A 22788-nucleotide genomic window follows, 5' to 3' on the forward strand; every position below is an offset into this window, starting at 1 on the left:
CCCTCCAGTTGAAGGTTTTTATCTGAGTCAGTTAATAGCAGACCACTGTTTTGCACTAAGAAGATGCTATTTTCCAAAGGATAATTCAATTCCTAACTAGTTGTTGTCAGGTAAGCAGAGTCTTTCATAGAATGGGGGCAGCATTTTATGTTTTACTAAAGATTAAAGTGGGTTTGAAATACAAAACTTAAAACTGTTTTGGGTTTCTAGTTTGCTTTCCATTTTGCAGTGTGTACCCCTTTATTCACAGAATTTCTGACAGAAGGAATTTAAAGAATGCAAACACTATGATGGCAAGGTAGTAGCCTATTAGCGCTGTGGAAAAAGTTTCTCAAAGTTCAACTTTCGGTCAGTGCACAACACACAGGATACAAAAATACTCCAGCATGGAAGGTCTTTCTTTCACTTCAGCTGTAATAAAGATGATCTTCTACACTTTATCTATAATGAACCACACAAAAAAACCAGAGTGAGGGAGAGAGAAAGAGAGAGAGAGATGGCAGATACACTTGAGAATCTGCAGCGTAGATAATCAAACCCTTTATTGTCTAAGTTACATTAGACTTGCAACACCATAAAAACCTGTTAAGAGAAGAAACAGTAGATTGGTAGAGGTAGTAGAAAGTCCCTGTAACAGTCATAAAAGGGCTTTACAGGAGTGTGTCATGCCAAAAAAAGTTATCACTTGCTTAAAAAAGCTGATCCAAGCCCATTGACTAAATAAATAAAGAACACAACTCATTTTAAATACTATGGCCTAACTATAATAACAAATCAATACAATACAATGACAAAGGAGAAAACAGAAATAGCGGGATTCACTTCTGAAAACAGATGGTCTTTAAGGTTGGCTTTCCCTCACCCAATTCTTATTTCTTGTTTAATTAAGTGAAAATCTCATTTCTGTGCTATACACAGCATATAATTATTTAAACTGATTTTTCCTACTCTTGTTCTTCATGAGCTAAATTATGATTGTAAACTTTGCTGATTAGTACCCTGGTAATGGCAGTGACAGCATTAGTTTCTCTGTCAGAGATTCTGGAAGAAAAACTCCAGAAAGAAGCTCTTGGCTCTAAATATTAACTCAGATTTTCTAGATCTGCTTGCCAAAAAGAATACCATTTAAAAAAAAAAAAGAGGAATTACAAATGTACTTTCGTGCCATTTTGGGTACAGAAGAGTTTTTAATAACTGAAACACAAACAAATAGGCTAAGCAACTAGCTTTTGTGCAGTCCTGAACTGTCACCATTACTTCCACTGATGGAAAATATGATTCAGAAAAGCAACAAAAGTGAAACAAAACAAAACAAAAAGAAAAAAACCCAAACCAAACCGAGCAAGCTAGTGCAAACCCAAAATGATAATCATAAAGCAACACAGCAAAATAGTTCAGTTTTTCTTTTTTTCTCCTTTTTTTTTTGGTGTACAATGGAATGTGTCTATGCGACCTCCCTCAAAATAACTTCACAGAACAGTTAATTACAGCCACTTGAAAGTACTTGCACAGACATTCCTAACTACACCGAGACTTACAGAGGATTCTGGTATACATCTGGTGTAATAGTATAAGGAAAAACTAGTTAAAAAAAAAATACATAAGAAAGTTAATTTGCATTGTTGCAAGTGTTGCAAAGTAACAAAAACTGTCAAGTAATTTAAAACGAGTAACAAGTAGTATCCAGAACCAATTACTGACTAGAGTTCTTTAAAAAAGCAACCCCCCACCCACCAAAAGGGTTAGAATAGAAAGATCACACTTCAAGGTTTTTTCTGCTTTTTGTTTTTTTAAACAAATCTTTGTGTCAGAAGCCCACGTCTACAAAAACAGCACTATTCCGTTTATGTATTAAGTAAACTGTTGCTCTCACCTGTATTAAAGGTTAGCATTATTTCTGTACATGTAAAATTATTGCTTTCTTGAAAAATATATTTAGCATGCTAGGTTGATTTTTTCTTTTTAATTCGCTTCCTGCCTTTACAAAATGTTACAATTTAAAAAAACAAACTAGTAAAGCTTTTGCAAAAATTTTCACAGAACATTTTCTTTCAAGGCAGCAGTAACTTTTGATAATGCATAAAATTATATGTGCAAAATCTGAAACTCTCAGAAATATTACCATCACACATAGTGTCACAGCAATAAGAAAAGAAAATATTTATATCTGTGGAATACATTTTTAATTGCTTACACTGCATGGTTTAACAACCTGTTATGTGCCACAACCCCACCTTGAAAACTTGCAGTTAAAGAGTTACGGTAGAAGAGGTATATAAAGCTTTTTTTTCTTTCTTTCTTTCTTTTTTTTTTTCCTAACACCACCAGTGATCACCAAGTACGAGACATGACACATTTATATGAACATTAACCTGCCACCACAAAATAAGTTCCTCGTCTTGCCAAAATGTCACTGGGCCCGATGTGGAGCATAGCTGGCCTGCTGAACCAAACGCAGGAGCAGGAAGTACCTTATAGGCCCAGGGCTGCCCCAAGTTGCTCAGTGATGCTTTATCTCTTCTAAAGGTACAGATCAGCGGCGTTAGACAGCTGAGTGTTTTAATGTATTATTTCTCTTGTTTCTACTAAAAAAGTGATGACTTCCTTTGTTGGGATCAGGTTGGAGAAAGTAGCCCTGTTACAAAAAAAAAAAAAAAAAAAAAAAAAAAGGTCCTGAGAGTAAAACACAGAAGCCTGTTTTTTTTCTCTTAGTGTTCGACTAGCTTTTCTTTTCCTAAGCAAGAATAGAAGCTTTTCTCTGGAAGTGTTTCAATTTCCATATTCACATACTATTAATGGTGCACAGTCAAGAGCAAGAGCACTAGAAATGCAAGTGGTCCCCAAACTGTAATGAAACAAACCATTGCAGAATGACGGTCTTTCTCTTTAGTCCCTTTAATCCTTCATCAAGCATTGCTTTCTCAGCACCAAACGCCACCTTTTCCCTGCACCCCCACTCCTCCTGTCTCTGTTGTTCTTGGTTCTTTTTTTTTTTCCCTTAATTTGCTTTTCAGCATGACAGGCAGTGGCAGTTTCATTAATTAATACTTCTCCAGCCCTCGAATCCACTGCTGTTTTTCAAACGTATCAAATAGTCATTGTGAGCATCAGGGAGGTTTTTGTTACAGTGCTTAACTTCTTCATGCTGTCCAAATCACATAAAGTTTAATTTTTCCAGTGTCTCAAACTTCTCTTGATTAATACAGATGCCTTGTGCTGCCACAGTGCTTGCCAACTCCACTGTTTATTACAAAGGAAATAAGGAACCATGGGACTGATTAGTACGTCAATTTATATATATCTTGTGTAGCATCTTCATTTATTTTAAGATGATTAACAGCGCAGAGGCACCCCCTCCTCGCAGAGCGCCGGTCTCGGTCTCGCTCAGTGGCTCTGGGCGAGGTGATGGCTGGCAGGGAGGGAGGGAAGGAGGGAGGCTGCTCTGCAGACAACGGGGAGCTGTCCGCCACGGTGGGGCTCCTCAGCTGAGGCTCTAGGTTCCCTTCCGGAGACGCAGCGTGTGGGTGACCTCCGCGCCGCCGTGGTCTCTCACCTGCAAAAAGGATGACACAGGGAAAAGCTCATTCTTGCCTCCGCTCCCAGGCGCAACCCTCCAGCAAGTCCTGCTGGCATTTGTTACCCTGTATTAGCAATACATACACTCCTTTTGGCTCAGCGCATCAAGAGGTTTGTGGGGCTTTTTTAAGCATCTCCAGCTAGAGAAAAGCGTGTCAGGCCTATAAACAGGCCCTGACGGACTAGGGAGAGAAAGCAGCAATGTCCGATGGAGCAGTTCAGAAAAAGTTGCGGACAAGGAGGGGAAGAAGAAGCCTCCAAAAAGCAGAACTCTGTGTTACCCAAAAGGGATTCATAACTTGATCAGAGTTTTAAAAAGGCTGAAGTTTGAGGTCACAGCTAAAAGAAGAAAAACTGAATTCTTCTGCAGGTTTGCTAAGGCAGCTTCCTCTTCTCCTCCTTGTCATCTTCCTTTTATTTTTTTCTTTTTTCTTTTTTTTTTGCCAATTTTCATGAATAATTACCATGTTGGAAAAAAAAAGCAGGGATATTCTAAAAATCAAGTGAAATTAAAGATAACATCATGAATAAGTGGGAGCCTGCAGCTCCAGAGAAAAGCTTTAAAATGACATTTAGAACATCACTGTCAGAACAATGCAGTTTACAATCCTGATCCTAAAACAACATGGCAAGATTAATCTTACATAAATGCATTATCCTTAAGCTAAAGTCTTGATGAAGTGAAACAGACCATTTTAAATTAATGCAACATAAAATACGGCACCCATGTAAAATCCAAGGAAGTTTCAAGCTGTGCCTATGGCAGCCCTCGAAATAGCTAAAGAAAGCCCAGCTCTGGTTGACATAATGTATTAAGTGCATCTCTTTTGTTAATAGATTTAGAAAATTCCTAATTAAACCTGGCCTGAGATTCATGACATTTACCAGTCAAAGTTTGGTTTAAGTCGGAAAGATTTGCAACAAAATTAAAGAAAAAAAAAGCTGCTGTACAGACTGCAGTATATTTGAAATGTAGGAAACAGTAACTGAATGAGAGATGTGATAAAACTTCCTTAGTTGGATGCTGAATTTCCTGCAGTAAACCAAGAGAGATGCTTTACATTTTTGCACGGCTGCATCATGCCTGAGAGACAGAGCCACAATTCCAGGGGGAGGCATTCATCATTAAAATGTCTCGTATTGAACCAGCTCTATGTACATGGGGAGCGCAGCAGGGTTTTGCAGAGCCAGGGGAGGAGAGAAGGATGAGGGGAGGGGATGGCAGGCACCTTGCCCCAGTTTCCCTGAGCAAGAACTGGAAAAACGGGTGTAACTAGTGGCACTTTTTTGGGGATAGATAGCCTGTGGGGTGCTGGATGACAGAGGCATATCCTGCAGGTCTGGACCACACAGCACTGGGGACCATGAAAGGGCTAATCCATCCTCCTCCCACCTGGCAGTGAACTACATAGTGGCCGAGGGTGACTAGGCCCCTCTTATCTATGTAGCACTCCCAGTTTCACAAGGAAACAGCACCTGAGCTTCATGAATGCCAAAACCTACCCGGTGGCACACACCCTTCTACTTGCAGCAGCCCCAGCAGGCAATCAGGTTTCGAACCAGCTGAGACATAGCTGGATTGAATTCCTTCTGAAGTGAAATGATTACCATTCTAAAAAGGAGGCTTTCTTCACTTTCAGCATTTTAAAGGAGAAAAGCAGCAGTTCTTGAAGTGAAACCTATAGCTTTCATACCAACAGCTCAGCTGCTTTCACACCTACTTCTAGGGCTTTTCAGCAGTTAACAGGAAAAAAGCAGTTTGTGCACGTCAATATATTAGAGACAGATTACTGCATGGCATTGAAATAAATTGGAGTGATGGCTTTGGAGCACAGATGCCACTCCAGTTTGCTGGCAAGGGGAAAGTGTTGGGACAAGAACTACAGCTGCTAATCCTGTCTATAATGCTCCAAAACTAATGGACACGCAGCACATGCATATTACTGAGATGCCAGTACAGCAGCCTCCATGGTTCCTTGATTGTTTGCATTATAATCTCCATATGTATGAACGAGACAAATTAGGTTGCCATTTATTTGTTCATTATCTATTATTTTGATTAATGGAATTCTTGTTCTCAGAATAACTATTTAAAAATAACATTTGCAATAATGAGGACTGAACTATTAATCATGATCTTCAGAAGAAATTCTAGAAGGAACTGGGGCAAGGCATTTCACATGAACAAATGTCATAAATCGGGCTTCTAACAGACAGTGCTAGAATTTCAAATGCAAAAAAGAAACAACCCAACCAAACTCAGACACCAGTGGTTTAAATAACTTTTCAATTTGTTTGGGGATTTTATTTACTTTTTTTTTTTCTCTTCCCTTTCTCTCCAAAGCTGCTTTAGGACAAGGAGGGCTGCAGTGATGCTGGACTGTAAAAACAGTAGAGGTAACAGATGCCCCCAGCCTTTCTCCCAAGCTCCCTTACAGTGTATATGTGGTGTACGTACATATATATATATATATACACAGTGTTTTCTTGACGGCTCTTTCCGATCTGCCTATCCCCCAAACTCTATTATTTATGCTATCTCAAGTACTGAACACTTCAAGTACCATTTCAGAATACTTGCAGTGGAGAAAATGAAGGCTTACGGATTCCTTAATAAAGGTGGTTTACTCCTGCCACTGAATGAGGCTCAAGAACTGTGGTGTCCAAAGCTGTTTCACAGAAAACAATCATTACTGCCTTCTGGCATGAAGAAAGCTTCAGCCAGAGATATCCATGATACCACCAGTTCAATTTTCCTGGGCTATAGCTTTAAATTGATTTTCTGTGAGTAAAAAGGTATGTTTCCAGAGAGGGCATTTTGAAGTTTTGGGGTTTTTGCTTGTTTCACTTGCACAAAAGGCAGGGAACCTCATGCCTCCAGTTCCAGCACTGCAAATATCCTTCACACAGCTCCCAGTGAGACAGAACTCTTCCTTGTTGCTAACCAATAAAATATGCCTTTTGAACACCCAAATACTTGTCCTTTAAAATTTTCAGAGCATACTGTTTGACACAGCACTGATAGAGGATAAACTACATTCCTAAAGCAGGCCAAGCTCTTGCATGCTTTTAAAACACACAGAAGTTAAAAGCAAGGAATTTTTAAAGATTGCTACGACTGCTGTCACCATTTTGTAGAAGCAGGCTGGAGAGTCACTTGGGAACTGGGCTTCCAGCTGCAATGCTGCAGCACCAGGCAGTATCTCTGAAATGACCCCATGTTTTAGGAGAGGTTTGCTTTGAGAGCTGCAGCAGCTTTGAGATACACACAGTCACAGGGACTGTTCTGAAAAGGAGCCAGCTTTTGTCTTGCCATGTATATGCAATTGGGAGTGCACTCCTCGAATTCATGCCTACTAAATCAGGTCTTTGGATGCTGCTTGGTGTATTCCAAATTAAGATACATATTCATTGTGGATAAGCAAGTTTAATCATGGATATATTGGGATATTTAGCATTTATAAAAATATTCAGAATATTCAGTATGTTCAATATGGCAGCATTTCAAGAGAATCTACATGACTTTGCACAGATTGTATTGACTTGGGGTATGTAATGAGCATTTTTTGTCCTATAGACAAAGAAAAGTAGGAAATATTCCAGAGTTCATGGGAAATTAATTTCATGTAAAAATGTCTTTTTATTTAAAATGCATTCAGGTAGAAGTAGGAAATAATGTTATGAAGGAAATTAACATCTTATTTCCCACACTTTGTTTATATTTCATTGGTGCTGATAACAAAGCCTGAAACACAACTCAGTGCTAATATTATCAAGATGGGCTGTGTGTGATCTTCTTTACACACCCCTATAGGTGGCCTACTTTTCAGTGATGCTGAACACCTGCATATTCTGTTGGTGGTTCACCACCCTAAAGTAGGTTTCCCATTTAGACACCTAAATATAGATTTAGCTGGCTCACATTTGAAAAAGCCTGGCTATAGACCCTATTTTTAATGTGCAGAATTAGAATTATTCTGTGAGAAAACTGCTAAATAACGTAGAGCTGTTGTAAGCTATTATGCTGGGGGATTTTAAAAGCCCTACCTAACATTCTTTCACAAAGGAAACCTTTAGAGATGATCTTCTGGTTGACTACAGAAGGAAATGGGGGAACTGTGAAGTACTTATGTGAATATTTTTACCCTTTAGCAGACAACTCAGGGGAAGATCTTTTACCTCTGAGGAGGAAGCTTTACATAAAGTGAATTATTTCCACTTAGCAGTTAAAAAAAACAACAAAAACCACAACCTTTCATTCTCAAGCTACTGTATGTGGTTACTATTGTTTCTTGCTTGAAGCATGTGCATGGCACTTCCATAACTTGAACTGACTTTACACTGTAAACTCTCAAGAACAGATCTGTCCCCAATTAAGAAAAGAAGCGAAGACACGGAGTGACAATGTTTAAAGTGGGAAATCACAATGTTACCAGAGTGCTGCAGGCATCTTTCTCAGTGCGAGCTAATTTCTGCGCTTCTAAAGGCCCCTGCAGCTGCAGGTAGAAATGAGTGTATTCCCTCTCTAATGCGCAGGGACCGTGCAGGTGTAGTCTTCTGGGGAAGCACAAAGCTGCTTGCGATGAGAATGAGCAAAACAGCAGACAACTGAATAATCCTAACTGACACAGATGCTGACAAACTGAGACAAAGGCTGATACTGAGGAGCACACAAGACAAAAGAAAGGGAACTATCTCCTAGAGAAGTTATCATATTGCAGCTTCTGTGGAAGAAATACTGACTGGCAAGAGACGAAACAATTCATGAAGCTAACCCCTACTCAGTATTCTGCTGTATTGAGAGACACTGTAATTTAATCAAATACTTTGAAGACAGATTGACATGGACGGAGACTGCAAGAGCAGGCTATTTGCCATGGAAGAAGTTAGTCAATAAATTCTGGCATGGCAGTAGTTTACAAAGACAAGATTATGAGTGAATTTATTGTGCAGTAGTATAACCTGAATTACAGGAAGAGTCCAGGACATGATGTGGACTGAGCTGCCAGTGGATAGATACAGTCATTTCAGAATTTTTTAAGTTTGACCTTATGTTGTCTTGTAGAGGGAAAAAAAAACAACAGATGCCTTCAGAATTTGACCACAACTACACATGAACTAAAACCATGAGCATGAAAAGATGGAAGAGCATTTTAAAGATACTAAGTCTACATTACTAAACCAACAAGAACCAAAGATCAGTTGAGCTAGTTTGCAGAGTTGCAGTGTACCACTCTGTCACATGCTGATACTGAGAGGTATGCCCTTGCACAATTTAATCAAGTAAGCATCATAAGGAGATCACTTTCATCTAGTTCTCCAACTACAACATAACTTTGCTACTACTGTTCCACAAAAGCAAAGTAAACACCACCCACAACTACTGAAGTGCTATGCCATCTTGAAAACTTTCTGAGGGGAGTTCTTGGCCCCTCCTATCGCCTGATGGCAACTCAAGTACTCCTGTGGCAGCAGCTGGGTTTCCCACATGGCCTTTGGGCCAGAAAGACGCAAATGCAGCAGAGAAAGAAGGTGCCCCATGAAGGGTGCTAGAGCTTGCAACGTGGTGGTGCCCAGTGAGGATATTTACTGAGCCAGCAGAAACCAACTCCTGAACTTCATGAAGGCAGGACTAGCATAAAGATGCATTCTCCAAGTATGGCTGAAACCATCTGCATTCATTTAGAAAGAAACAGGACAGAAAAAGTGCTGTAGTCAAAATTAAACTAAAAACATGGACGAAAGGAAAAGTGAGTTATGTTGGAAGCACTTTCACAATGGAAGAGAACTGCCCATGAGAAGGTGTGCCTTTCCTGCCAACCTGTAAGATGAAGTGGGAATGTTCAGCTGGAAACACTGGTTTCCAAAGAGGTAATATACAGAGAACAAATTCATTTTAATGGTATTCTATGCAACAACTTTGACCTGTACAATTCAGAGTGCTGAGAAGTGTTTGTTAAGACTGAAAACTCTACACTAGAAACATTAAAGCACACCACCACACAGAGTCCACAGAAACTGAAGGATGAGAGCCTTTCAAAGGCCAGATACTGGATATCAAGGTACAAATACTCCAGAAAAATACAGATTAAGCTTTAATGGTACTGCTGCAGGAGAAAATGTGTCAGTTTTACCAGCAAATTATATCTAGGAATTGTGTACAATCTCACTGTTACGTATCACTGCACGTTACAATTACCTATCCCACCCAGTCCCCGCTAAGCCACCAACATGTCTATTTAAACACTACCTGCTTTACAATGAATTGACTCTCTATATAACAGACTTTGATACGACACTCGAAATATATAAAAGCTAAAAATCCAGTGACACTGTTATTATTTATACATGTTATAAACCAGTCAGTGCTTTCTTAAGTGATGAGTTTCACTGTGCAACTTTTTCCCAGCTACCACATTAAAACCCAAACATCCAATTAATTGTAAAACATACTTGTTTTGGGGCATCTGCGGAGGTGGTGTGAACTTCAGTACCTCGGAGTCCATTAGACTCAAATACCACTGTGGGAACAAGGGGGCTTGTTAACAGATGAACATTCAAGCTTCGTTAGTGTGTGTACATTATTTGAGACCATTACAGATTAATCACGTTCAAAAAAAGACACCAGCTACTAGCCTGTGGCCGGAAAATACCAATTTACCGTAACACTTACTGTAAGAGAGTGTGCTAATGGCAGCCTAGGGCCACTGCCCTTTTTAATTCAGACCTCGGCGCTGAAGAAAGCAATCACTGACAACATTAATTATCAGTGTATGTGTAAAGGGACCCTCTTCTTGCATTACTTACCATTTGGCCTCTGTCATTTCGCATCAGATTGGCTTATGTATGCATCATTCACACTTTTCAGTAGGAACCTGCTAGTCTCACTGTCTCATGCAGTGCTCGGAGGTCTCTTGACACCGGTGGTTTTAGCCTCCTACAGCCTCAACCACAGACTGTGCCAGGTTAAAAATGGCTGGTAGGGATTTCCCATCTTAGGGCTGACCAGTGTGTGGAAAAATCTCGTTTCCCGCAAAAATGTTCCTGTCAACAGCAATGATGAGGCAAAATAAAGCCTTCTGTTGTGCTGAAAGGGTACTTTGATTTCAATTTGTGCTGGTGGCAACAGAATTCATTAGCATATTCATTTCTGAGTACCCTACTCTCTAATTAAAATAAAACATTTGCAAACAGAGTTATCTCGAATGCACTGTGATTTTATGGAATTCGGGCAGGAATCAGGTAAGCAATATCGAAAGAACAAGGGCAATAGTCATAAAAATAAAAAACCTGTCTAATAGATTTAGGTACCGGAATTACTTAGGTTAACATGGTATGTGAAACGTAACCTTGGCGTACTGTTAGCCAGATCTGAAAGCAGGCAATGGAGGAAGCAAGAGTGAGTGTAAAAAGGTACCTGTGTGGGACCTCTGATGAGTCCTGAGGTGACTGGGTTGGGTAAAGCATTTTCCACATTCTCTGCAGACGCAGTCTCCTTGGCGTGTTTGTGTCCTGAGCATCCCTGTAGTCAGGAGGGAGGGAGAGAGGGAGGAGGGGTTGGGGAGGGAGAGAGGAGAGAGGAAAGTTGAGAAGAAAACATTATGCCAGAAGAAAACATCATTAGTATGTCTAATGTGTCATTATGTGAGGCTACCTTCAGGCCCTGGATGACAACTGTCAGCCTTCATCTAGGCACTGGCTGACAGGCCAGGCACACACAGGACTGCAAGAATGCATAAATTACATTGAATTAAAAAATGCTCCCCATGATGTGCCCGCACCAGGACTGGCATGTCAGGTGTGCGCTTTTCAGAGCAGCTGGATCCACTTCTCAGCCATCACCCAGCTTTGTCAAGCAGTACATCAGGCAAATCAAAGTGACTCCAGCGTGGTGGAGACAAGTCACATGGATAATAGGAAGTGAGTAGGACCAGAGCCTGACTGTCCCCCCCAGGCTGCAATACCTCAGAGACAAATGCAGAGCGAGCGGAGCCATCGCAGACTGATCAAACCTTTCGCCCCTGCCTACCTGCCTGCCGGTGCTGCTTTGACCTCGGACCTCTGAGGCACAGACGAAAGACATCTGTGAATGAAAGTGTCATTCCGGACATTTTGAGCTGGTAGCAGTGCAGCAGCCTTCCCCCAGCCCTGGGTAAACATGTTTTCTAGGCCATTAGCATTTGTAGAAAACCGCTCAAACCTCTCCTTTTTCTCCAAAGGTCAGTTTACAGCATCTGACTTAAAGGGCTGGTCTTTGTCTTTTTGCTGCTGATCAAAAAAGACACATTTGACTTTTATTGGGCATTTTTATTATTAAAAAAAAAAAAAAGAATGTTTGAACCTCGTCTTTTCTATTTCGGTAAAATGCCCTCCTCAGAAGGAAAAGAGTTGATGTTTCTGTTTGCCACTGGAATACTTTGGCTTTTAAATAAATTCTCTGGGGGTTGTCAGTGAAAGTGAAGTTTCACATTTTGTTTCCCCCACCCTGTTGCAGCATTTAAAAATAACAAAATTGTGAACAAAACAGTTACACACCCCCCCCCCCCCCCGCTTTGAAAAATCAACTGCAAGATGCCAGAGGATTCATCCAAAATACAGATGCTGTGCCTGAAGGTAAATGGAAAAAGACAAGCTGCCATATACTCTGCTGGTATGGCACCAAGGGTCCGCCAATGATTTTCACAACAGCATATATTGCAAAGAAATATCTGGCTGCTGAAAAAGACACAATCCACTCACAGACGTATTTTTTTCTAACAGCACCTCCTGCAGATGGCAGCACAGTCTGTATAATATAGCTGAAACACACTCACTCTTGACAATGAAGCTCCTGGCAGTCAAATATAAGATGGTGATTTAGGAGCAAATCCAGATCACATATACACAGACAGACAGACATGCACACAACCCCTCAAAAACCCCCCAAATCACACAAATTTCAAGAGAGCGTCACCATACTATAATGGTACAGATTTGCCTTGTAAGGCAGTCAAGATTAAAGCAGATTTTGTGGTCTGTTACTAGCATTTTCTCCTCACTGGCCAGAACTACAGCTGCAAGCTTAAAAGCAAAAAACTTAGTGAAGCATGTTGAAGGACCAGAAGTGGCCTTTGCCGGACACTCAGAGCAGGGCTCAGCTATCAGCAGAGCAGCCCCAGTGAAGCCTGGGAGACCTGGGTTCTGCAGATGATTTTTCTGCCACCTCTGGAAAGACATTTAATCTCTCTGTACCCCAGATCTCCCTCTGTGGAAGGTGAATACACTTGTCTCAGAAGTCATCACAGCCCCAGCCCAACAGCTTTCAATGGAAGCACTGCTTTCACTTGAGTCACACATGAAGGAAGGTTGAGGATGCTATTGTGAGCCAGCCTATCTTGTATAAACTCTGCAGGTGAGCTGGTTAAGACTTTCATCTAACCCCTCCTTAGCACTCACTTTATGGGAGTTATTTAGGTGGAAAAAATGGGTTGCTTCCAGGTGCACTTGCCACTGTTGCATTTCCTAAGGAGCACCATCAGGCTTTTGAGAGTTCTGAGCTTTGAGCAAAGGGCATCACTGCCAGAAGGCAATACCCCCTTGAGTCATCAGTCAGGTTACCCAGTATGTGAACAAAAGAGGGTGGATGACTATAGGTCTTAGCAAATTAAGGTACATTAATGACTGTATGAATGGGAGCTCCTGCAAAACTGATGCTCAAAACTGGTCTCAAAGGAGCCCCAGGGATAGAGTGCATCTGCTGCCATAACCTATCCTTTCCTAATATGATGATTCATGTATGTATCATGAATAAAATAAATAACCACTATGAAATACAACAGTAAGATTCTCTCTGCAAGCACTGGGGAAGACTGAGCAATGTGAAACAAACCTAGCCTAAGCGCAGCAATCTTTGTGTTTGCAGCCGTATCATAACAGTACATACAACTCTCTTTTCCAAGGACACACTGGAATAAACACAAATGTAAAACAAGGATCTCAGAAATAAATCCAGTCACTCTTAAGGGAAGTTGAACACTGCTCTACTAGACACTAAAATATTCTAGAGTGATCCAAGATGAGGTTGTATAACAAACACTTGTGTAAAGTCCATTGGGAACCTTCAACTGGGGAAAAAAACACAACAAATAGCATACCTAAGTGGGATTTCTGTTTGTCCTTTATGTCATGATTGCCATATGCACACTGCCATATTAAAACCAGATTGTATGATGCATACTGACTCAGAGAACACACAGCCCTAGACTGAGATGTCTCAGACGAAGTACATTTATCGTCCTCTATTTGCAGTTGGTAGGATCTCAGTCCTTTTACCTGCAGCAGCTTTTTTAGTGCTATGAAAAACAGCCATCATGCCAACTGGTTTGGAGAACCATCAACAACCTGGAAGTTGTATATAAAATGAAGACAAGATACATAAAAATAAAAAAAAGAGGTTTCAAATTCTGAAAATTTGACTGCTGTCACTTGGAATGAAAGAAGAGATTTCAAAGCAGAAATGGGCACTAAATAACTTCCAGTTAAAGTGTCTCTTGAAATCACTGCCCAGCAAAACCACTCTGGCAATAAAAAAAAACTCTTTTAAAAAGCAGGTAAACCTTGGAAACCCTGCCCCTACTTTGTTCCAACAGTCCTCATGGTTTTTCTGGTGCCTGCATTCACTAAGCCACCTTCTAGTTCCTGGCTTTTACTGTTTCTCTCCATCCCTCTTAACACAGTTGGGAGCACACTGAACAGCTGGATTTCTTTGAGCAGGCTGACAAAACGTAGTATTAAAGAACATAAAGGAGGGTGCCCAGGTGAAAGGACCTGACGTGGAACAACTAACCAGTGGTTTTTAGAGCAGGAAGTGGAAACTTGAGGCAAAATTCCTAGGCACTGGGATGCCAAAAGCAAAGTCAGCTAAACAAAATGAGCAACACTGACGCTGCAGTTTTAGAAACTGAGCATCTCCGTCTCTGCTTCCTTGAAAACCAAGAGTCTGATGTTAGTTATAATCATCATGCAGCCTCTTACCACCTGTAGAATGATGTACTCAATAAGTAACACAATGGAATGGCTGAAAGATGCACCTCACAAACTATTTCGGGTAGATTTTGCCTTCCTGTCTTCTCCAAAAGGCCTTCCACCAAGACCTGACCAAACACGATGGCTCCTTCCTTGCCTCACAGCTACCAGAGTGGACAACTTGCACACACCTTCTGGGCAGTAGACCATATCTGTCCTCATGCTACCAGCCTCCAAACGTCCTGGATTTTGTCCCACTTGCAAAATGGGGTCACAAGCTCCATTTCACACACGCTTTTAACAAAACAGAGAGCATTATGTCAGGTGAGGACACCAGAACACTGATCTGGAATGTGTGCTCTTTCCATGTGGAGTTCAGTATTTGCACAATTTCCAGAAAGAGAAGCATATAAAAGAATGGGATAGGTCCCATTCTCCCGCCCCCCCCCCCCCCCCCCCCCTACATACACCCATTTAAGAGCAATAAATCAGTGTGATTTTCAGTTTCCACTTTAACAAACTAATTCTGGCAGATCATCAGAAGAGTATGGTTTCAAATGCAAACACATAGTTTTCTTTTTCTCCCCCCACCCTTTTCTTTCTTCTTTTTACATGGCAGTTAACTGCAAAAAACAGAGAAGGAGAGCTCTGGTACTTTTGAAGTCCCTGAACTTTTAAACTGGCACAACTGTCTTTCCTGCTTATGTGTATTTGGTCCTACCTCTTCTTAATTTGAAACATACAAACAGATCAAAAGAATCATTTGAGAAAAAGGACTGCAGTCTTTGATACGGACAAAGAAGATCTTAAGACTTTTGTCAAGAAAGACAAAGGACACTGACAAGTGATTATCTCTGTTGGAAGACTTGTTTGCAGATGAAACTGAACAAAACCTCCAAAATAACATTACAAATAAGCCCCAGAGGATGTTTATTTTGCCCGAAGCAAAAAGATGATGATGCGTGCCAGCAGCAGCATATCAAGGGGATCTTCATGTGACAGCATCTGTGTAACTTTAGCCTGCTTGATGTGAGGGGACAAAGGAACAGTAATACTCCAGGTGGAACCAGATACATTTAACCTGTATAGAAATGTCACACGGTGCACAAGGGGGGATGCTGTAATATTAGAGATCAGTAAACAAACCCAACCCATTCAAGCCTATCCAGAAATTATAAAACCAATGAACTTGTAATCCAACCGCTAAAGGGACAGAAAGAAGAAACCGTGAAACAGCGCATCATGGCTCTTAACCAGGAACAAGCAAGCTGCATACTCAGCTATGGAAGAGCTTGTGAAAAGTATCTTACCTGCATGATCCAGGACAGGGCTGTTGGCACCACAGGTTTGGTACAACGAAGCAAGGTCCTTTGGAATGTATGTTTTAAAGATATTTAAAATGTCCAAACGTTTCTCATGCCCATCTGATCCCAAATCCTGTTTGCTGGAGTGTAAAGCCGGAGGAACTCCTGCAGCACTAGGCTGGGGCTGCAGCAGTGGACTCACTCGTGCTACAGCTGTGCAGTTTGCCAATGTCCTCATCTCATTCCCAGCCTTCATGTGAGACTCCCTCTGAGGCACCAGTGGCTCTTCATGTTTAGTGTGCTGCTCACTTTTACACAGAGGATGATACTGTGGCGCTGGGCTGAATTTGGCCTTCATGGAGTCAGATGCACAGTGCTTACCTGGAGGGGCAAAACTACTACTTCCTTGGGGAACCACATACTTTTCAGCTTGCTTACTATTGGCAGGCTGTGTGCTAGGCCTGGATATGACTGTTGGAGTAGGTGTTACACTTCTGCTATAGGCTCCCATTTGCATAAGTTTGGAATTTGCTTCGTATTTACTTTTTTGTTGTGCTGCTATGCTGTATTGCTCCTGGGAATGGTTTAACTTGGGCTGTCTGTACCCATCCAGACCTGATAAGCGTGGACCACAGTGGCTGAAGGCATGACCATCCTTTGACTGATGCATATTCCCAGACTTCCCAGTCATCCCAACAGAAAGAGAGCTGCTTTTGGACCCTGGCGATGCACTTGGCACTTGAGTGCGTGTAAATCTGGCTATGGGCAAAGGCTGGCATTCCTTACCACCCAGAACAGGAGGGGGGCCAGTACGCCCACTCCTAGCCAGAAAGACCAGGTTGCTTTTAATACTCCTGAATCCATTCTGTTGAACCCAAGGGGGGACCATCAAATTACAGCTGATTTTGTGCAAAATTCTTTTGTGCATCCACAGGACTTCAGGGTAGTAGGTCTTGTGACTGCAGAAAGGACATGGGTAGATGATTAAAGCAGCCTGCAAGGATGTATTCAGATTTTTATTATTGCATGAATTATCCCTTGTTGATTTTTCACTCAAATCGAGTGGAGCTACCTCTTGAGCTTCAGCGCGTTTTTCTATCACAGGATGCTCCCTGTGCAAGTCCAGCAAAGTTTCTCTAGCACAATTAGTCTGCACTTCAAGTGATGTTTTCAAGTCCATGACCATGCATGAAGATGTCTGTCCCACACCCGAAGCAAAGCTAGCAATGCGACTGGAGCAAGGAAGCCCCTGGCTGTAGTGAAACGCTGGCATCTTTATGTCTGCAGAACCTGTTATATCTTGGTATTTTGATAAGGGCTCCCTGATGACACTCTCCAGTGGTGACACCAGGGTGGGAATCTCTGGTTTGGATTCCTTGACCTCATTTTCTCTGGTGTTGCAGATCCCCGGCTTCAGGAGTTCATCCAACTGAGATGTTACCATCGGGGTTTCCTCTTCAGAAAACTTGCAGGGGTATGGCTTTTCATCTGAATGGGACAAACAAAAAAACATTGCTGTCATTTTATGCAGACAGGAGCCCAGAAGACAGAGCAGAATTCAAGATTAGAATAAGATGATAGCAGGAGAAAAAGCAAACTTTGCTATTAGTATCGTAATGACATGCTACAGACTAAACATACTGCATAAGCAAGAAAATCTTGAAATAGGGCACAACAATTCAGTTTACTTTTAAAGATGACTGTGAGGTCTGGATAAACTCTCTAATGCTGCACATTCATGACTTTTTGAAGAAAGAACAATTCAATATCATACTTAATGTTAAAAATCTGGGACTGTGAGAAAAACAAACAAATATGCATCCATTTAATGCTTTAACATAACGGAGGCAGATAAGACTGAGCTTGTTAAAGGTCTGGCAGCACTTCCATTACAAGCCCCTATTTTCAAAGGGTTTATAACTCAGCAGTAAAAATTGGCTCCACACAGAACTCAAGCGTATAAGCAGGTACAGCATACAGAATAAACTGCTCACCGAAGAGGGAACTTTGCAGTGGCCAAGTATAAAACATGAGTTATGGAGGATGTAAATTTTGAATTTTCTGTTTATTAGTTTCAAGCAGATATTTCTTTTTTCTAACATATGTTTACATTTGAGTCAAACTTTAGGAAAATTTTATGATCAGTCACTCGATCCACTGAGAGATAAGGAATTCAACATTTTCAGGCATGTTGATTACAGAATACAAACCATTTTGATTCTTCTCATTTTCCCCTTTGCTTCTCTCAAGAACAAATGTATCTACCTAACATGTCCTGGAAAGGGAACATACTAGGCATTGATTAAAGCTGTTTAGGGTGAAAGAGAAGGATTTGTTTTGCTGGGAGCATGGCTACCTCTGCATGCTCTCCCAATGCAGATCTCTCATTGCTGTTGATGAAGCTGCTGAATCCCTCCAAATCAGTTCACAAATCAATTCCACTAAGATTTTCATCACAGCAGTAATGCTTGCTGCACGAATCCATTTAACATGTAATCGAATTGAATTGTCTGACAAACTTTCAGTTTCAATTAACATGCAGCTAATGAGCTACTACCAGGCAAGTGGCATGCTCCAGCTAAAATCTCACCAGTCCAAAGTGATCACTGCATCCCTAGGAGAGGTGAGAATGGGAAAGGAGTGAACTGCTCTAGAGCTGCATATCCTTTTGCAACTCAGAAAAGCCAAGAAAATCAAGCACTGCTCTGTCAGAACAGAGAAGTGCCACAGGCATTATTCTGAACAGCACAATGGAAGAAGCTAGTCTTCAGCTGAAATTCCACTGCAAATAAAGTCTACGTAGCCTCACCTTCAATTCAAGCAAAAAATTCTTAACCTTTTACTTAATTTGAGGTAATTAGGTTAAAAATAACCTATAGATGTGTGGCCTTGCAGGGCTGAGTGCTCACTCTGCTAAGACCATGTTCCTTTCAAACTAAGGAAGTAAATTCAGTGGAAAAAAACAAAACAAACCACAACCCAGAAACTTGTTTTTCCTGTGTTGCAGGGGCAAGGTTTTGGGAAAGCACATACCCAGCCCTACTAGCCAAATTTACAGTTTGAAACAAAGACACAGTGGTGAAATCTGACACTGAACATCTGTGTTAATTTTTAAAGCACATCTGTCAAAGCCCAAAATATTTGTGCTTTTAAATAAGATTTTAAGGCTCCTCTTTATGATCACAAGGAGTGGCTCTTTTGATCACCATAGTAAATAATAATGCAAAGCAAAGCAAAGCAAAACCAAATCATTTGGTCCTAGGAGTACTCAGCAGAGACTGAACCTACTGGCTATGCTGAGCAAAGCAGGTAGAGCAGGGAGATGGGGACCAGGCCTGCACAGCCAGGAAGCACCAGCCACTCTGTACAGCCTTGATGAAGGAGTGCACAGCCAGACACCCTCAACTCCCAGGTTGCTCTGCATACCCCCTGATGATTTCTGACTTGGTCAAAATCTACATGAGGGGGCACAGCTTGGTCTTTAGGTCTGGACTGTTCAGTTTACATCTGTACTTGGGAAGAAGGAGGAAGCAGAGAGACACCACAGCCCCATGTGCCCCAACAACAATGGGTATAAAGTCTGGTACTGAAACCTCGAGGTGGCTACAGTTCTTTTAGCAGTATCGTTTTAGTGCAGCCATCAAAGAAAAAGGGATTTTCCAGGTAGAAAACGCAGCACAGAATAGGAAAACTGTGAAGGCATTTCTGAGGTGTATGTAGGCCCCCAGCTGCCACAATGCTGAAGGCATATGCTGTCAGTACAATATATGAAAATTTGTAAGGTTATGATAAAGCACAGCTTCTAACATCTCTTGGCAGTGTTTTGCTAGATTCAATTCCCCTAATGTCTCACATGAACAATACTGGACCTACCAGGAATAATTTTAAAAGCTTAGACCAGGAGCCTTAGTAGCAGCATTTGTGTTTATTACTCAAGCTGCACTTCTAGGAAAAAAAAAAAAATGCCCCAAACAAAACCACATCCTTACCCCCCTTCCCCAAGATCTGGACAGACACGCTTTTCACCCGCAGGCCAACACACACTTCTTCACCAGCACAAAGCGCAGCCTAAGCTCTTCCCTAGCCCCATCCTGATCTCCACCAGGGACCTGACACTCCAGGTACCAATGCCCAGGCTGAAATGCTGCCATCCTTCCCATCATGGGTGGTGATCTAGACTAGGCTGTGAGCAGGTAGCAAAATCCAGGGGGGAAGAAGAGATGCAGGCAAGAGGAGATGGTATGCAACCCAAAAAATATAGAGCCCTTTTAGAAAAATAGATTAAATTTATTTCTGCCTGCTCCTAGCCACTTGCCCCAGCTGAAACGGGGTAGTAACAATCCTTTTAAATCACTGGCATAAAATACTGCTCTAACCAGTGCAATACAGGCATTACTGCCACCAGAAACTTTCAAGATTTTATTATGGCCAGGTCAAAGCAAAAAGCCATGAATGGGATGCCTTTTGCATGATCTCCAGAGACTATAACTCACATTCCCTATTGAAAGAGTTCCTGGCTAAGCATGCTCTCACTTCTTATCATACAGTCCCTGTCACCTTCTCACGTTTGTCTCAATTCCTTTGTTTCTTACCCAAACCAGCCATTTACCTGTTGTACTTAAAAGAGTAAGAAAGGTCCTTTCACCATATCCCTGAAATGGTAGCGGTTTTTCTGTGCCACAGATACCTGGCCAGCAGCTGAAGTGGAGGAATTTTACAAGGTGCCCAGCTAGGAAGTGGTGGCTGATGCCATCTTGTGCCTTCAGTTTGGCCATAGCTTCACATACATTGCAGGACAGCAAAAAGGAACAGTGGGAAACAACTACACTGGAAGCCACGGTCTAGAAACACAGGAACATTCAGGCATTCAACCAGTTCTTCAGAAATACATCTAACTTCCATCACTTAGTTACCAATCTCACCCAGCCACGTAAAAGTGATCCCCTTCTCCCCACACACACCTCTTTCTCTTCACTCTCGCTTCCCCTCACATGCATAAACTCCACTTGTTTCCTCCTCAGCTCTGTTTCTCCACAAAACCAAATTTCAGAACAGGCTGCACAGCTGTTTTAATTCATAAGGCTTCCTTTAAAGTAAACCAGGCTACAAGTCTGAGGACAATGAAACTGTGATTTCTATTCAGAGGAGCAGAACTGGCTAGAAATTGGCCCCTTTTCTGGCTAGCATTTACAGCACTATGCATCAAAAGGAAAGGAGCAGATGCAATGTGTTTGATTTTTAGTAAACATTTGATAGTGATTTGCACTTTGAGATGAATGCTGTGGCTCAATTTGAAAACTGGCTGCAAATAAATCATAATAAAAGCAAAGGATAACATGGAAAGGAGGTGAAATGCTGCAAAGACCTGTATTAGGTCCTATTTCACTTGTTATATTCTTTAATGATCCAGAAGAGACTCTAGACAGCATGTTAACTTAAATGTCCAGGAAACAGTGTGTTTGGAGGAACTGCAAAAATAATGGGGACAAGGAAATACTGCACAGGGACTTAGAGAGAATAGAAATGTAGTCTGAAAATAATCAAATGAGATTCATTCTGGAAAAGAAAGCAGGCTAAGACAAGTGAAGGGAAATGATCCAAAAAACCCCATGCAGTGGGAGGGCAAAATCTGGGAAGCAGCAACGTTGAAAATAACAGATGTTACAATAGACGGCAAGCTAAATGCAAGTGTTCTAGGTGAGGTTTTTCAGTTTAGCTTTCACATATAAGAATATTCATTATAAAAATAAAACTACTCCTCTGAAGGCATTTACATGACGGCCATGTTGGTCACATTATTTTATGTATATACATATATGGGGTGTGTATAGATATGTGTATATATATAGTGTGTATATACGATATGTGTATAAACCAAAATATATACACCATAGTAAGGGGCACTGTGTAAAAGTTTACAATAAGCACAATACAATGGGACATGGTGGGAGGAGGGGAGAGAAGGGAAAAAAGCAGGTGTGCAGCAGAAAATCAAGGTATTTTATCCTGTGAAAGGAAGGTCCAACAAAAATACTCCCTGCTCCCAGAATATCTGCGCAGATCTGCAAACACAAACAAGTCAGAAGGAGTTAGAGAACTGCAAGAGAAAAGTAACCAGACAGAAAATGAAGAGTTAAGTGTCCCTCACACTGCTGAGAGAAGATTGGATTGTGACAGGCCCACGCCTGCAACCCCATCAGGAATGTCAAGTTCCAAAAGAGAGAATTACGTCATCCTCAGCACTGGAATCTATCATGACCGTCAGATATAAATTCATGTGGGACAATTCACAATGAATAGGGAGAAAAAAAAGAAAAATAAATGTGTATTTGCAGCTTGCAAAATAAATGTCAAGAGAAGAGATGGAACATTGCTTGGACTGTAAAACATGACTGCACAAAACACAGATTACCAATGCATGATAAAAATCCATCCTTTTCACAAGGAAGTAAAAAGCATGACTGACTTAGTCCTTCTCTTTGCTTTACCTGCACAGCAAACCAAAACCCCTTGTAAGCTAACATCCATACACTACAACTGCATTGTAGATATATGCCAAAACCAGCCTTCCTTTCAAACTAACTCATGTGGTTCGCTAACGAAAGGACTCCTGGAGACTTCAACGGTGAGCCCGTGACCCTCCTAACGACATTTAACTTTTTTCATGTCCACTCTTTTCTTCCTAAATGGTACTACCACTGTTGCCACCATGATCAACTGACTAATGCTTGAAGCCATAAATTCAACTTTTTTTATGATTGTGCTGTTTTCCAGCTGTTTTTTCTTGCACAGTTGTTTTCACGCCTTCTGGAACCACAACAACATACAGTTTTATTCCAAAGTCCTGTTTGCTTCACTCACTAACTTTACACCCCACAACTTCTACCTTTACCCACAAGATACT

At 41.3% G+C, this 22788-nt stretch overlaps 1 protein-coding gene across 3 annotated transcripts in view; it reads right to left on the bottom strand.

Annotated features, from left to right (window-relative positions):
• Positions 1-518: 518 nt before the first annotated feature.
• Positions 519-22788, bottom strand: part of ZNF516 (zinc finger protein 516) — a 102035-nt gene continuing 79765 nt past the window's right edge. For 2 of the 3 annotated variants that reach the window (XM_061448921.1, XM_061448920.1), the window contains exons 3-5: positions 15891-17372; positions 10994-11098; positions 519-3553 (exon numbers count right to left, since the gene is read on the bottom strand). In XM_061448921.1, coding sequence (XP_061304905.1) covers positions 3279-3553; positions 10994-11098; positions 15891-17372 — 1862 coding nt within the window. In that variant the 3' untranslated portion in view covers positions 519-3278. Of the gene's footprint in view, positions 3554-10029; positions 10098-10993; positions 11099-15890; positions 17373-22788 lie in introns of all 3 variants that reach the window. The other variant, XM_061448923.1, reaches the window with a different exon arrangement.

The sequence above is a fragment of the Pezoporus flaviventris genome, unplaced genomic scaffold (genome assembly GCF_033815535.1).
Source record: "Pezoporus flaviventris isolate CSIRO_AGI_PZ_B2104156 unplaced genomic scaffold, CSIRO_AGI_Pfla_v1 ptg000007l, whole genome shotgun sequence".
NCBI classification, from domain to species: domain Eukaryota; kingdom Metazoa; phylum Chordata; class Aves; order Psittaciformes; family Psittacidae; genus Pezoporus; species Pezoporus flaviventris.